The sequence below is a fragment of the Apteryx mantelli genome, chromosome 20 (assembly GCF_036417845.1).
Source record: "Apteryx mantelli isolate bAptMan1 chromosome 20, bAptMan1.hap1, whole genome shotgun sequence".
Lineage (NCBI taxonomy): Eukaryota > Metazoa > Chordata > Aves > Apterygiformes > Apterygidae > Apteryx > Apteryx mantelli.
The window spans coordinates 14,104,799-14,119,720 of record NC_089997.1 but is presented as its reverse complement, the minus strand read 5'-3'; the positions used below and the strand labels follow the sequence as shown (position 1 = coordinate 14,119,720).

At 50.0% G+C, this 14,922-nt stretch overlaps 1 protein-coding gene and 1 pseudogene across 1 annotated transcript; one reads left to right on the top strand and one right to left on the bottom strand.

The window, feature by feature from the left end:
• Window positions 1-14,922, top strand: part of LOC136993807 (antigen WC1.1-like) — a 1,003,008-nt pseudogene that overhangs the window by 178,398 nt on the left and 809,688 nt on the right.
• LOC136993824 (olfactory receptor 14C36-like) lies at window positions 5,741-6,676 on the bottom strand. The gene has a single exon (XM_067308771.1). It carries the CDS (start codon window positions 6,674-6,676, stop codon window positions 5,741-5,743), a length of 936 nt encoding a protein of 311 aa, XP_067164872.1.

Below are 14,922 nucleotides of genomic sequence, written 5' to 3'. Positions count from 1 at the left end.
ACAGTCATTGCAGTGGTTACCTTAAAGATAAGGATCTTTTCTGAGTCTATGCTTTCATTTTCCTACTGTTTGCAGAGTGCGGGTGGGGAAAAGACATGGGACAGGGAAGCAGCTCCCAGGAGAGAAAGCTCCAGGCAGTGGAGATACAATCAGAGAGTGAGGGGAAACTGAAAACAGAAATTCTGTAGGAGGGGGGATTTGGAAATCTTCCAACAGTACCTACACTGCAGACATCTTTCTCTAAGCAAGTCCCCCTGCGTCTCCGCTCCCACCCAGCAGAGCCTCTGCCCTCAAGGCCATGGGGTCCAGGCCATGTGCCCCCTCCTCAGCAGCCTGAGCTCCAGCAGAGCAGAGGGGCATCTCTCCTGCAGCATGCCTTTTTCCCACTGCACAACAAGGGGCTGAGAGCGACTGTCCTGCAGTGTTGCCACCTGGGAGGTGGTGTGCACAGCTGGGGAAGGTGAAGGCTTTCCTTACTGCCTGTCTGTCTCTCCCTCCTTGCTTTCCCTTTGGTAGGAGGCTCACAGTATTGCTCCTTGTTTCCTTACCTCTCCATGCTGGTCTGGTTCTTGTTCTCCTGCTCTCTGGGGTTAAGCAAGGGGATTCAGCTGCAGTTAAGGCATTGACCCCGTAGGTCCTGCATGGAGTTGTCTTCATGGCAGTGACGTGCCCAAGTCCCCTTCCAGCCTTCTAGGCAATGCATTTCATCCAGCTGGGGAATGATCTGACTCTCCCTTAAGGAGACCCCATTTCTAGCATTCTTGACTGTCTTTGTGGGGTGTCCTGCGGGCTGCAAGCTGCCCTCCAGAAGACCGCAGCACTCCCAGAGAATATTTGTGATAGCTGAAAGTCCTTGTGCTGATCGTGTGAGTCAGAAACCTCATCACACACTCTGAAGAGCTCTCCGTAGCACTCTCTGTATGCGGTCTCAGAGAGAACTTGGCAATGTTCACTTTGAAACTGAACTCCTCTGCTCTCACGTCAGTTTGGTTTCTTTCTCAGAGCAACTTGTGAGTGTGATTGTCCTTTAGCTGGGAGAGATGCAAGCACAGGGCAGTGAGGAGCAAGACTCTAACAGACCAGATGCCCTGACTCCGCACGCAGTCACCATGAGCCCCTTTTTCTTCTTGGGATGCACAAGTGCTCATGCTGAGAGCAACTGAAATGCCAGAGATTTCTACCCCATCAGAGAAAGCTCCCACGGTAAGATGGAGGCACCTAAAAACTAAATAAATACATAAACTGACCCCTGCCCTGAAGATCATTTTCTGGAAAAAATGGGTTTCAAAGTGTTGAACAGCCCTTTCACATAAGGAGTGGACATAATCTGCTGCAGGATGTGCACATCAGAGCTAGTCACTTCCCATTCCCACTGCAGTGCCTGGAGGAAGGGTGCAGACGGTAAATTGACATGAGGACAGAGTCTATCTCATTGGAACAGAGACGTCTAGAAAGTGTGCGGTCACCCCCTGCCTTCACGTGACTGCTTCTCTCCCTTGCTAGAGTGGGCGATGGTGTGACTGGTTCAGATGCAGACACCTCTGTTCAAGAGGACAAGGTTGGGGGGATGAATCCCTCGCAATGATCTTCTCTTTTAGATACAGCTGGCCTGAGTGCTGTATTCATCTCTCAAAACGGTAAATAGAGAGTATTCCCACTGGGTCCCTGGACCAAATCCCCTTCACTCAGCTCACAGAGCCCATCCACAGGTATTCCCACCACATACACACAGCAGTTTGACATCTCTATTTACACAGCCAGTAGAGCTGGACTGACTCATCTGGAGCCCATGGGCAGAGGCCCCTGCTCTACACAACACACTCAGTCAGTACAAACCAGAGGTCAGGAAGGGGAGCTGAGCAAAGGGAAAGGAGAGAGGCGATATTGGGGGGACTTGGAGGAGTGGAATGGGTTTTGCTCAGAGAAGTCTGTCCTAGCTTGTCAATGCCATTTCTTCCTTGGACAGTGCCCCAAACAGACAGCAAATGTCCATCAGCAGTTTCCTCACTGAGTTCCTCCTCCTGGCATTTGCAGACACAAGGGAGATGCAGCTCTTGCACTTCTCACTCTTCCTGGGCATCTACCTGGCTGCCCTCCTGGGCAACATCCTCCTCATCACAGCCGTAGCCTGTGACCACTGCCTCCACACCCCCATGTACTTCTTCCTCCTCAACCTCTCCATCCTCGACCTTGGCTCCATCTCTGTCACTGTCCCCAAATCCATGGCCAATTCTCTGTGGGACACCAGGTCCATTTCCTACTCCGGATGTGCTGCCCAGGTCTTTTTGTTTTTCTTCTTGATTTTGGCTGAATATTTTATTCTCACCATCATGGCCTATGACCGCTTTGTTGCCATCTGCAAACCCCTGCACTATGGGACTCTCATGGACAGCAGAGCTTGTGCCAAAATGGCAGCAGCTGCCTGGGGCAGTGGTTTTCTTACTGCGGTGCTGCACACTGCTAACACATTTTCAGTAACATTCTGCCAAGGCCATGTCATGGGCCAGTTCTGTGAAATTCCGCAGATCCTCAGGCTCTTCTGCTCAGACTCCTACCTCAGGGAAGTTGGGGTTATTGCGTTTAGTGTCTTTTTAGTCTTTGGGTGTTTTGTTTTCATTGTGCTGTCCTATGTGCAAATCTTCACCGCCGTGCTGAGGATCCCCTCTGAGCAGGGCAGGCACAAAACCTTTTCCACGTGCCTCCCTCACCTGACCGTGGTGTCCTTGTTTGTCAGCACTGGCTTGTTTGCCTACCTGAAGCCCCCCTCCATCTCCTCCCCAGCTCAGGATCTGGTGGTTACAGTTCTGTACGTGGTGGTGCCTCCAACAGTGAACCCCCTCATCTACAGCATGAGGAACAAGGAACTTAAGGATGCACTGAAGAAGCTGATTCAACTGGTACTAGTTCAGCAGCAGTAAGCTGTCCATCTCGCTTCACCAGTGATTTCTAATTTATCACAGACAACTCGTGCTTTGGGCATTCTCTCTGAGAAGAGAATGTTTATATGGAAGTGTTTGAATTCATCCCACTTCTCAAGAGGGGTGAACTCAGTCTGTCTCACTGAGAGACCTTCTGTAAATGTGTCTATCACTGTATCAGAGCTGATATGTCTGTAATAAAAGGGCATTTCCTCAGTGCAGTGCTTGAAGATTGGGCTCTCCTTCCAAGGTTGGAGCCAAGAATGTGCTCAAGGACTTTCACCCTGAAAGGGCCTGTTGCTTTTCCAGGGCTCTCCACGGGCTCAAGGCAATGAGCTCATGGGGTGATGTGTTAGGGAATGAGGGCTGGATTAAGCTCTCACCTGTGGGTGCCCAGTGCTCCTGGAAGTGGAGAATGGTCAAGCGATATCTCTCATATGACAGAGATGGAGACTGATGCCCATCCTTCCTGAAGAGAGTATGGAGCCACACGGAGAGCACAGGGGATCTCCAAAGGCACCATGTGCCTAGAGGTGGGAAGGGAATGGAGCTTCACAAAATCAAGTGGAGTCATCCAAATGCAAAGGGCTAACCCCAAAATTGTACAGGCTAGTGAGAGTTCTGCAGTCCCATGAACGGCAGTGGTGGGGACCCTGCAGGCTCAGGGAAGGGTGCCTGGGGAGTGGTTCATGTCCCCCTTCAATGAAGAACCATGGGCGGGATCTAACGACACATCTGAACACAGCCTGAGCCATTTGAAATGTCCTGTAATTGCTCAGAGCATCATCCACGGCCACAGACAGGGGTTGTCAGGTGCAATGATGCCTGTGCAGCTGGATCTGCTTCCCCCATCGCCACCACGGCCGGTGCAGAGTCACCCCATGGCCCTGGAGCACCACAGCCCACTCACTCTGCAGAGCAGCACCAGCAGTTGGGTGCTCACCAGTAGAGGGGAGCGTCCAGGAACGGCTGGGCAGGCCAGCACTGATGGACTTACCTGGGGAAGGCTCCAGCCTCAGCCGGGCAGTGGGTCCAGCCTCTCCCCCTAGCTCCTGGCCTGGCAGGACCGTTGCTGCCCATGACCTGGACCCCCAGCCTGCTCCTCCTGCGCTTTCACCGCCTTGCAGGGCGCTGGAGCTGCCCCGGAGCAGGGCAGCCAGCTGGTGCCAGCACTGGGACGGGGCACGGGGGGACAGAAGCAGACAAAAGACTGAAATTTGTGCTTGTGAGGTCACTTCTGCCTGGGTACCTGATAGGCCGGCAGCAGGCATATGGCTTCGATTCTGATTCTGATTGTGAGGTCACTTTTTTTCTCTGGAACTGATGGAGCAAGATCACTAGAAAGTTTATTTTAGGTCTGGATTAGTAAACAGCACACAAGGAAAGATGAAACCGTTGGAATGGCTGAACAACATAAACATCACGTAGGTACTTATGGTAATGCTGTAACTTTACCCATCCAGTTTGCAGTCCTTTATATACAGACATGGTGGGGATCAGCAGTGAACAAATACCTTTGCCATCTGCCATTTTTAGTTCTTGTTTTGAACTGCATGTGCTTCATGCAGCTAAGGTTTCTCTCCAAGCAGTGTTCAACTATGCCCTTCAGTCCAGGGGAGTGGGCTGCTGCAATCCTGCCTTTTTCCTATATCATGCAACTATTTCACAGTTCAGGCCAGCTGCAGAAGCCATCTAGTTTTACTGTTGTGGCGGAATGCAACTACCCCTCCCCCCACACACACATCTCGGGCCCAAAGCGTGGCAGAGCACAACCACCACCCTCCCATCTCAGGCCCAAAGTGTGGTGGAGCACAACTATCCACCCCCCCCTCCCACACACACATGCACCTTATCTCAGGCCCTGGCTGACCACAAATAACTGACAGTGCCCAGGGCTGACCAGAAAGAACTAGGCGATACTGGTTGCAACTGGTGAGGCCAGAAACGGGCATGAGATCAGCAAAAAGATATATTTTCCCCAACATGGCATGAGGTCAACAAAAAGGTATATTTTCCCCAACGCAGCATGAGAGCAGCAAAAAAGGTATATCTCTACACCAACTATTGTATGACCATGAGTCAAACTCGGTGCCCATAAATAGCGCTGCAGTCTAGAGCCCATTGAGCTCTCCTGCATGGCAGCGGGCTGCACAGTGGTGAATCTCCCCTTGAGTTGGGACACCTCTCAAGGTTACTCGCCTGGAGTTAAGGGAACCTCTGACGAGAGACCATTGGGTGGTAAGAAACCAGACTCAGGCACTAACAAATGTGCAGCAAGATTTTACTTGCTCTGACTACACTGTATGGCCATCTTCAATAAACTTGTTTGCAATAAACCCAGAGTTAATACCCTCCCTGCCCCTGCAACAGGCCATAGACACACACTACAGCACAGCAGGACAGTGTGGAAGTGAGGCGAGCAGCCCTGAAAAGTGAAAGTCCTGCTGCTGTGGGTGGACGTGTCTCCAGGAAGCTGCAGCCCCCACACGATGGCTGCAGCAAGTAAATGCCTGCTTTGGTAGTGCCAAAACAGACACTGCCAAAAGGAAACTTTCTTCATTTCACTGGGGACATGTGAAGGAGCTCAGACTAGCAGGCTCTGAGGTTCCTCTGTCTCTGCTGACAAAGGGGGAAGCCTGTGTTCCTGCTTCAGCAAGGTCTCTCGGTCAGATTCTAAAGGGATTCCTGAGAAGTGGCATGACCTGGAAATTTTTTCCTTTTAACATGAATGTAAGGGAGAAAAGTAAGAAAGAAAGAAATGAACAACACATAGCCTTGATGCCAAGCACCCTTTGAATGATGAGTGGATGCACATGGGATGGTTATTGGTGCTGATACTGTACCCATTGAACCAGTTTCCTCAGAGCATCCTTGAGATCCTTGTTCCTCATACTGTAGATGAGGGGGTTCACTGCTGGAGGCACCACTGCGTAGAGAACAGCCACCACCAGATCCAGAACTGGAGAAGAGATGGAGGAAGGCTTCAGGTAGGCAAACACCGCAGTGCTGACAAACAGGGAGACAACGGCCAGGTGAGGGAAGCATGTGGAAAAGGCTTTGTGTCGTCCCTGCTCAGAGGGGATCCTCAGCACAGCTGTGAAGATCTGCACGTCGGACAGCACAATGAAAACAAAACACCCCAAAATTAAAGAGGCACCAAATGCATGAGCTCCAACTTCCCTGAGGTAGAAGTCTGAGCAGGAGAGCTTGAGGATCTGGGGAATTTCACAGAAGAACTGCTCCACGACATTGCCTTGGCAGAGTGGTAGTGAAAAGGTATTAGCAGTGTGCAGGCCAGCATAGAGAAAACCACTGGCCCAGGCAGCTGCTGCCATTTTGACACAAGCTCTGCTGCCCATGACTGTGCCATAGTGCAAGGGTTTGCACATGGCGATGTAGCGGTCATAGGCCATGACAGTGAGAAGAGAATACTCAGCTGAAAATAAGAAAAAGAGGGAAAAGACCTGGGCAACACATCCTGAGTAGGAAATGGTCCTGGTGTTCCAGAGGGAATTGGCCATGGATTTGGGGACAGTGACAGAGATGGAGCCAAGGTCGAGGATGGAGAGGTTGAGGAGGAAGAAGTACATGGGGGTGTGGAGGTGATGGTCACAGGCTACAGCTGTGATGATGAGGCCGTTGCCCAGGAGGGCAGCCAGGTAGATGCTCAGAAACAGTGAGAAGTGCAAGAGCTGCATCTCCCGTGTGTCCGCAAATGCTCGGAGGAGGAACTCGTGGAGGGAGCTGCCATTAGACATTTTCTCCCTCAGGCTGCCTGGGGACTGTCCGAGAAGGAAAAGACAGTGACAAGTTAGAGCAAGCTTCTCTGAGCCGAACCCATTTTTCCCTTGTGCAGAAGGACTGTTCAACATTTTGAAACTTATTTTCTCCAGAAAATGATCTTCAGCAGAGGAGTCTGATTATATATTTATTTCATTTTTAGATGCCTTCATTTCAGTGTGGGAGAATTCTTTGATGGGGTAGAAATCTTTTGCATTTCAATTGTTCAAAGCAGGAGCATTGTGCATCCCAAGAGGAAAAAAGGGCTCACTGTGACTTTGCACAGGGTCAAGGGACTGTTCTGTCAACACTTTTTCCCCTCACTGTCCTGCACTTGCACCTCCCTCAGCTAAAGGACAATCACACTCACAAGTTCCTCTAAGAAAGAAACTGAACTGAGCTGAGAGCAGATCTGCTCAGATTCACAGTGAAAATTTCCAAATTCTTCTCTCTCAGCCCAGAGATGGAGAGAGTGATGAAGAGAGCTCTTAATCACTCTCTCCATCTCTGGGCTGAGAGAGAAGAACTGAGGCTTCTCAATGCCATGAAGATCACACCATGCAGGACACACAAGGTCAGTGTCTTAACTGCAGCTGAACATACCCATCATTTTGAGTGATCAAAAGGTCTGAGAGAAACCTCAGCAAGTCCCTTCATCCCCACTTCAGCCTACACACAGCACCAGCATCACCTTCTCTGGCCTCATGAGGGTTTGTCTCACCTGCTCCTTAGAACTTGCAAACACAGAGATGCCCCTGGACAGTGCCCTGCCTGTGGGAGCTTTCTGTTAGGCAGAACCAAGTGCACAGAGCATGGGATGGGGTCTGTAAGCACCAACCAGGAAAAAGACATTGGGACAGAGAAAGAGCTCCCAGCAGGGACAGCTCCAGGCACCAGAGCTGGGCAGGGAAGGAGAGGGAACTGCTTCTAGAAACGTCATGGGAGGATGGATTTGGGCAGGTCATGGTCAGGCCCTGCAATGCCCACACCTTCCCCAGTGTGCTCACTTCTGCCCTAAAGAAACCTCTCAACAGCAGGGCACTGTCCAGGGGCATTCCCATTTTTGGAGGTGCTAAGGAGCAGGGCAGATAAACACTGCTGAGGCCAGCAAAGGGGAAGCTGGTGCTGTCTATGGATTAAGGGATGGGTGCAGAGACTTTCAGAAGTTCCTAGCAGACCCATTGAGTGCTCATTGAAACTGTTAAGGAGTTTCAGTCCTTTGTTCAAAGCTGACAGCTCCATTTCCATTTTCCCCTTGCCAGGCGGTAGGAAAGTTAAAGCACCACCTCAGGAAATTGGCTTCTCTTTCAGGAAATCCCTGCCTTCACCTTCCTCTTGAAAAGTTCCCTCTGAAATGTCCTGTGCATGAGCTGGAGCTGTGAGCAGCCCGGACCCATGCAAAACCCTCTCAACGGGAGAATGAACCTGCCCTGATGGGGTCGATCATCCCCGCAGTGCTGTGGGGAGTTCCCGGGGCAGGCTGAGTGCTGACCCTCACAGGCAGCAGAATCACTGCCCCAGGCACACAGCACCCTGGGGTGCAGGGACACTGCTCTCAATTACAGCCCATGCAGACCTGGGTGCACTCCCTGGCTTCATACCCCTGCAGCATCCTGGCAAGAAGGTAGCAGGATGCCCTGTCCCTGTGATGGTGTGGCTGGGATTCCCTGCTTTAGAAGCACCTCCTCCTCCTCTGCGCTCAAGAAGACAGCATCCTAAAGAACCTAGCAGTCATGGGACGTGATGGGTTTAGAAAACCCCTCCAGAAGCTCCAGTAGTATTGCTCTACAGCCAGAGACTTACTGTGTCAGGGGCTGTGAAGATTTGTCCCTCCGTGAGCTCTCCTCTCTCCTCCCACTCCACACTGCCTTTCACTTCTCTTTGTCTTCTCCCATCTCACATCAGCAAGAGCAGGCAGTGCCTGGAGCCCTGCTGCTCTTTGCAGAGGAGCTGCTCTTGCACAGAGCTGTCTCTTGGCAGTGCTGACCAGTTGCCATGAGCTCCCTCTGTCCCAGTAGACTGGCCCCACTTGGGAACAGTGGCCTAGCTGAAGGTGTGACTTCATTTCTCCTTTGTATTTCCCCCTCTTGGGAAATGTTCACTGAGGTAGACTAAAACAATCACTGATGGTCTGTCTCAACACAGTGAAGAGAGACTGGTCCCAGCATTGCAATTTGTCTCGTCAGAAGATGATTATCTATGAGAGATGGAAACATCCCACTCTGGAAGATCCTATTCCCACCTCTTTACTAGGCAGGACACCTAGACAGGGACAAGAAGAGAGTTCATTTACCCATGGTTCAGGTGTTAATTCAGATGGGTCAGTCTGGACATCTCATGCCGGGTTAGATACCCCTGGGCTGGAGTGGGATTCAGATCCCTCCCATGAATTCCACAAACACACAGGAGGTGGGATTGCCCTTGCCAAAGCTGAAGTGAGCACAACAGACATGTCTGCATGAGAGTGCCTTGTCTAAGCTCCCATTAGAATCAGTGGAGATGGAGGATGGGAGTCAGTTGCTCACACACAAACCCTTGGTGACATTTGAAAAGACAGAGGTGGTGCAAGGCATGTGCCAGGGTCTGCTTGCTCTGATGGAGCAACTAGGAGACCTGCGTCCTTCTAGAGCATGAGGTTGGGGCCAGGTGGGGAATTTTCTTGGCCATCTGAAATGACACTGGATGCCTACCACTGCTCCTAGAGGTCCACTCACTAGGGAGCTGAGACTCATGCACATCTCTGCATTGCAAACAGTTCATGTAATTCAGTGCAGACCCTTGATTTAATGACATAAAAACAGGCCATAGGCAGGACCATGTCAGATGCCTGGGGTGTCCAGCACAACCGCATGTTTCTAGCAAATACAGCATGGGACCTACAGGAAAACCATGCCCTTTTACAGTGGTTGCTGGGCAAACGGCTCAGGACCTCTCAAGTTTCCTACCTGTGCCCAAACAACTGCATCCCACCACTGTCTTTAGGCAAAGGAAGTCTGTGGGTCACAGGCCCTGGTCCTTATGGGGAGACCTTAATGGCCCTAACATTCACTGGAAGGGAAAACAACAGAGTGCAAGGAGACCAGTGGTTTCTGTAGGGTGTCAGGAACAACTTCTTAGCACAGCTAAGACTGCTCAATAATGGTGATGCTTCCCTGGATGTGGAAATTACAAACACGGAGGAACTGATCAGGGATGGGAAAGTCAGTGTCAGCCTTGCCTACAGTGACCATGAAAAAGTGAAGTCCCAGATCCTGAGGGGCACGAGGAAGGACAGCAGCAGAGTACAGACCCTGGACTTCAGAGGAGCAGACTTTGGCCTCTTCAGGGGCCTGGTGGGGAATCCCATGGGAGGCAGCTCCAAAGAGCCCAAGAAAGCCAGCAGGCCTTTAAAGACAGCACCCGCCAAGCACAAGAATGGTCCATCCCAATACTCAGTAAAGCTAGCAGACATGTCAGGGGACCAGCTTGGCTAAACAGGGAACTTGCGCCTGAACTCCAGGCTTTGGAGGAACCTCATGGCAGCCCTCAAATGGCTACGAGGAGGTCACCAAGAAGGTGGAGCCAGGCTCTACACCTGCATGATGGGAGGATGTTTATGCAGGAGATAAGGAAAAGCTTCTCTGCTAAGATGGTCAAGCATTGGAACTGGCTGTCCAGAGACGCTGTGCAGTCTCCTCCCTTGGAGATTTCCAAGACGAGACTGGATCAAGCCCAGAGCAACCTGGTCTGACCCCAGAGCTGACCCTGCTGTGAGCAAGGAGATTGGGCTAGAGAGCTCCTGAGGTCCCTTCCACCCTGATGGAGTCTGTGACTCTTTTCCCTCTGGGTCTTCACTTGTCAATGTCACGGAAAACACACGGGTTCCCCATAACAGCGGAAGGAGGTCAGCTTTCTTGTCTTCCTCCAGTCAGAATGGTTGAGATGCAGGGCTTCCTGGCAGAAATCTCCCAAACAGCCCTGAGCAATCCTTCGCTTCACTTTTCATTTCCACCTTTTATTTCTCTTCCCTCTTTTAAGTTTCTCTCTTTTACCATGCTGATCCCCTCCCATACAATCAGCCCACCTCTGCTTACCCTTTCCCCATTGGCACTGTTTTGTGTTGGTTTTGGTCTTGTTTTATTTTTTTTTTTACACAGAGGAACTTTAGTCCAGAAGGACTTTGAGAAACGTGGGTGATTTGGACAACAGGCACCTCATGAAGATTTACAAGAGAAGTGTCAAGTCCTGCACCTAGGGGGGAATAACCGCACCCAGGAGGAGAGGTTGAGGGACCTGGACTGCTTTGTCCTGCTGAAGTGGAGGTGAAGGGCAGTAGAGTAGGAACCTGTGAGTGCTTGAAAGGCGGTTTCAGAGATGATGGAAAGTGGGAAACAGCATGAGAAGGGGAAACAGCCACAAACTGCAGCTTGTGGGGTTCAGATGTGACTTCAGGAAAATGAAGTGTCACCTGAAGGGTAGAGCTGTGGTGCTACAGGTCACCCAGAGGGAGTCTGTGATCAGCTACTGGCTTTGTGTCTCAAGGAAAAGCAAGTGAGGGCAGAGAGACATCAGCAAAGGTAGGGAGATCCTGGGGTGGGAGTGCACACCCCCACATTCACACTGCCCCAGGAAGAGCCCTGAGCACAGTGTGAGGGAAAGGATCACCCTGTCCAGGGCCTGGGTGTCAGTGCCTTGACATTCTGCTTGAGAAAACTCATCCAGGTTTACGTGGCATCAGAGTCACCTGCACGTTCCCTTTGCCTGCTTTCAATTAGTGCCTCCAACTTTGTGTTGTAATCAGCCTCTGGGGAGACTTTGTGAGTAACGACCCTCAGTGGGACCCATTAACACTCCAAGAAACTTTGGCATTTGCTTCTGACTTTAACTTCTTGAGAGGCTTGTTCAATCTCCTCTCAGTATCTGAGGTTCACGGACTCAGCACCAAATACACCAGAGGCACCATTAAAATGCAGAAAGCCCTAACAACCAATCATCTCACTCCCCCTAATTTTCTTCAGTTCTTCAGTTCTTGTGTGGCTAATTGGAGAGGATTCAGGGGTGTATTTACAAGAGCAAGATTTCAATGAGCACCTGAAAAAGAAAGGATTTCTGCTTTTTAAGCTTCCTTTATTTTTCAGCTTACAGAATAAGTGATATCCACACTCTCCAATTCATACTGACCCAGAGGGTCTCTACCATAATGAAGTCTGAACATGCAGGAAAATCAGTATTTTCAATATGACACCTTTAAGGACAACCTTCCTCCTCACCTCCCCAACCCTGCCATTTCTCTCATCAGCCACTGGGGACTTAGGTCACTCCTGTTAAAACCTAACCTTTTTCACTTGAGTCGGTAGCTGAATGTTACAGCTCCTATGCACCAGTTCCCACCTGCTTTCCTTAGACAACTAACTGCAGGCACAGGAGGATTTTTCTTAATTGCAAACAAGCAAAAATAGAATATGATACAGTTTAACAAAAAGTCAAATACACTCCTCAACTGTATGTTAAATCCAAGCTACCTCCAGTGAGGGTCACTTTCCACAAGGAATAACCCTCCTTGAACTCTTTTGACCGATAGATAGGAATGGATAGACAGAAACACAACTAAGGACCTGTCTAAAGAGTCAATCAGACTCCTGAAAGACGAGGCAAGCTTCAGACTCCCTGAAGCTCAGAGCAGCAACTGGAGAGTTGAGAGGTATCGGATGGATAAAGAGCAAGGGGAGGAGGAAGACTGGAAAATTACAGAAAGTTTTCCAGATAGTCTGACATAAAGGAAACTTTATAAATGATCACTTTAATGAGGACAGATGAAAATATGTGAAAGATTAGTGAGACTACATCCACAGCATAATAGACAGAACAGTGGTAATGCGAAGCCAGGGGCAGGTCAATATTTCTTCTCCTGAGATTCATACCCTTCCTGAAATTTTCCATTATTATTTCATGGGAAAATGTTGACTTTTTATTAAAAATATTCCACCACTTCAGCTGAGGAAAAGGTGCTCCTATTTTTCCTTTAAATGTTGAAAATGGTTCTTCACCTTTTCAGGCAGAGTTCAGGTGTCTAACCACAACTGGACTTACTGGGCTTTCAAAAGACCAGTAATATTTCTGTTACAATCAGGCCTGCAACAATAAAAAATATATTTATGTGTCTCACACAGAGTCCAGTGGCCCAAAACCACTCACGGCCCACGGCTGTCCATGCCACTCCTCACTCTGTACAGAGCGAGTGGCACTCACCAGAGACAGGAGTGACCACAAAACCCACATCCGAGCCCTGTGCCTGTTGGTGGCCTGTCAGGTTCTCAGGCACACAGGACCTCACAACCTGTTACCCCAGACAGGAGTCAGGTGCTGCCCTATCAACTACACACATAGAAGTCACCCCACAGCCACTTTCCCACCCATGTGCCTGCTCCTGGTCCATCACCTGCAGAGACAGAAGTGACCTCACTTTCACCTGTATGGTCACAGGGCTCCTACTCTCCTATGAGCTTCTGAGAAACAACTAATCTCATAAAAATGTCCCCAGCCATCAGCTTCCTGGTGGCCTATCAGCTGATCAGACACAACTGACCTCATAATCACCCACCAAGCCAATGGGCCTGCTGCTGGTCTTTCACCTGCCCTTATGGAAATGACCTCAGCATGGATTTGGCTTCCATCCAGTCAGGTATTCATGCAGCAATGACCTCACAATCATCACCTGAGCCATGGGCCTGCTGCTGGCCTATCAGAGGCTGAGACAGAGGTGACCTCACAGTCACCATCCAAGCCATGTAACTGTTTCTGGCCTATCAGCTACTCAGTTCTGAATGACCTCACAATCAACATCCTAGCCCTGTGCTGCTTGGAGGCCTATCAGGTCCTCAGGCAGAAGTGACCTCACAAACAATTACCTTAGGCATGAGCCAAAGGCTGACCTATCAGCTGCTCAGGTAGAGGTGACTTTACAATCATCTACCAAGCCCACACACCTGCTGATGGCCTTTCCTCTTCTCTGATGGACAAGGCTTGTGTTTTCTCTTGGGAGGTCACTTCTGACTCAGCCTCTGATAGGCTAGCAGCAGCCTCATGGCTGGGGCATGGGCATGTGAGGTCACTCCTGCCTTAGCAGCTCATAGACCAGCAGCAGGCACATGGCTTGGATGGTGATGGTGAGGTCAGTTGTATGTGCTCAGCTGAACACGGGGGTTGAGTTAGCATCCTGGCTGGAGATCCTGGCAAGAATCTCAGAAACTGCAGGCCTCCAACAACCTAGTGACAAAAAGTGCTCAGCTGAGGTGGACATCTGAACTGTCAGGCTAGAAATGACTCCCTTAGGGAAGACAGGAGCATGTGGGAAGGTGAGGCCCATAACACGGAAGGGTCTTGCAGAGTTATTTGCATAAAACCACTGCAACTTTGCAAGCTGATTCTCAGCTATGACCCTTCAAGTATTTCCTGCTTATTTGCAGGAAAGCGCTTGAGCATCAGGCAATGATTCTCAGGGTCCAAAAGCAATGTTGTGATTTGCTTCATTTTCAGCACAAAAAATAAGCTCTGAGCCCTTGAAACATCACTCACTGTAGTATGCGCATCTGCGAGAAGTGGTTGCAAGAGGCCAATTATTTTCTGAAGAAATATTCTGTCTTTGGAAGTTTTCCTTATTTACCCATTTCGAAAGGTAATGACTGTGGCACTGCTGCTCGAAAGAGGACCTCTGAGCGCTCCATCATGGCAAGACCTTTTCCTTGTTAACTATGCCAGAGAAAAAAGTCCCACCATGTCAAAACTGCTCTCTGAGGCCTCCTCCTGGAAGTCAGCCTTGGATGTCTTGTTTCAGGGCCTGGGGCAGTGTGCGGTGTGTGGGTTGCAGCAGAGATCCCCAAGGAAGGGAGACCTTTGGCAGGGAGAGATTAGGACCCCCCCCCCCCTTAATTCACTGGATTGGGGGGTTACTTGGATGGTTAATTAAGAGCAAAGAGTTTCTAGGATACTGCCATGTTAGAAGAAAAGAGAGTCTGCACCAATGATGCTTATTGGTAGTACCCCCCCCCCCCATAAGACTTTATTAGCAGGAGATAGAGGCAGCTACTCTGCCTCTAGTCTAAGCAAACTTGGGATTCGACAGATCTCAGAAGTGTTATCTTCAAGAAACTCCTCCAAGGAAGCCTTTCTGAAAGATGACCTCTTATAATCCAAATACTCTAAGCTGCATATTTATATATATTTCACAAGAGATCTGGGATATCTT

Coding starts and splice junctions, on each gene's coding strand:
- LOC136993824 (XM_067308771.1), bottom strand. CDS start 6,676: ATGTCTAATGGCAGCTCCCTCCACGAGTTCCTCCTCCGAGCATTTGCG.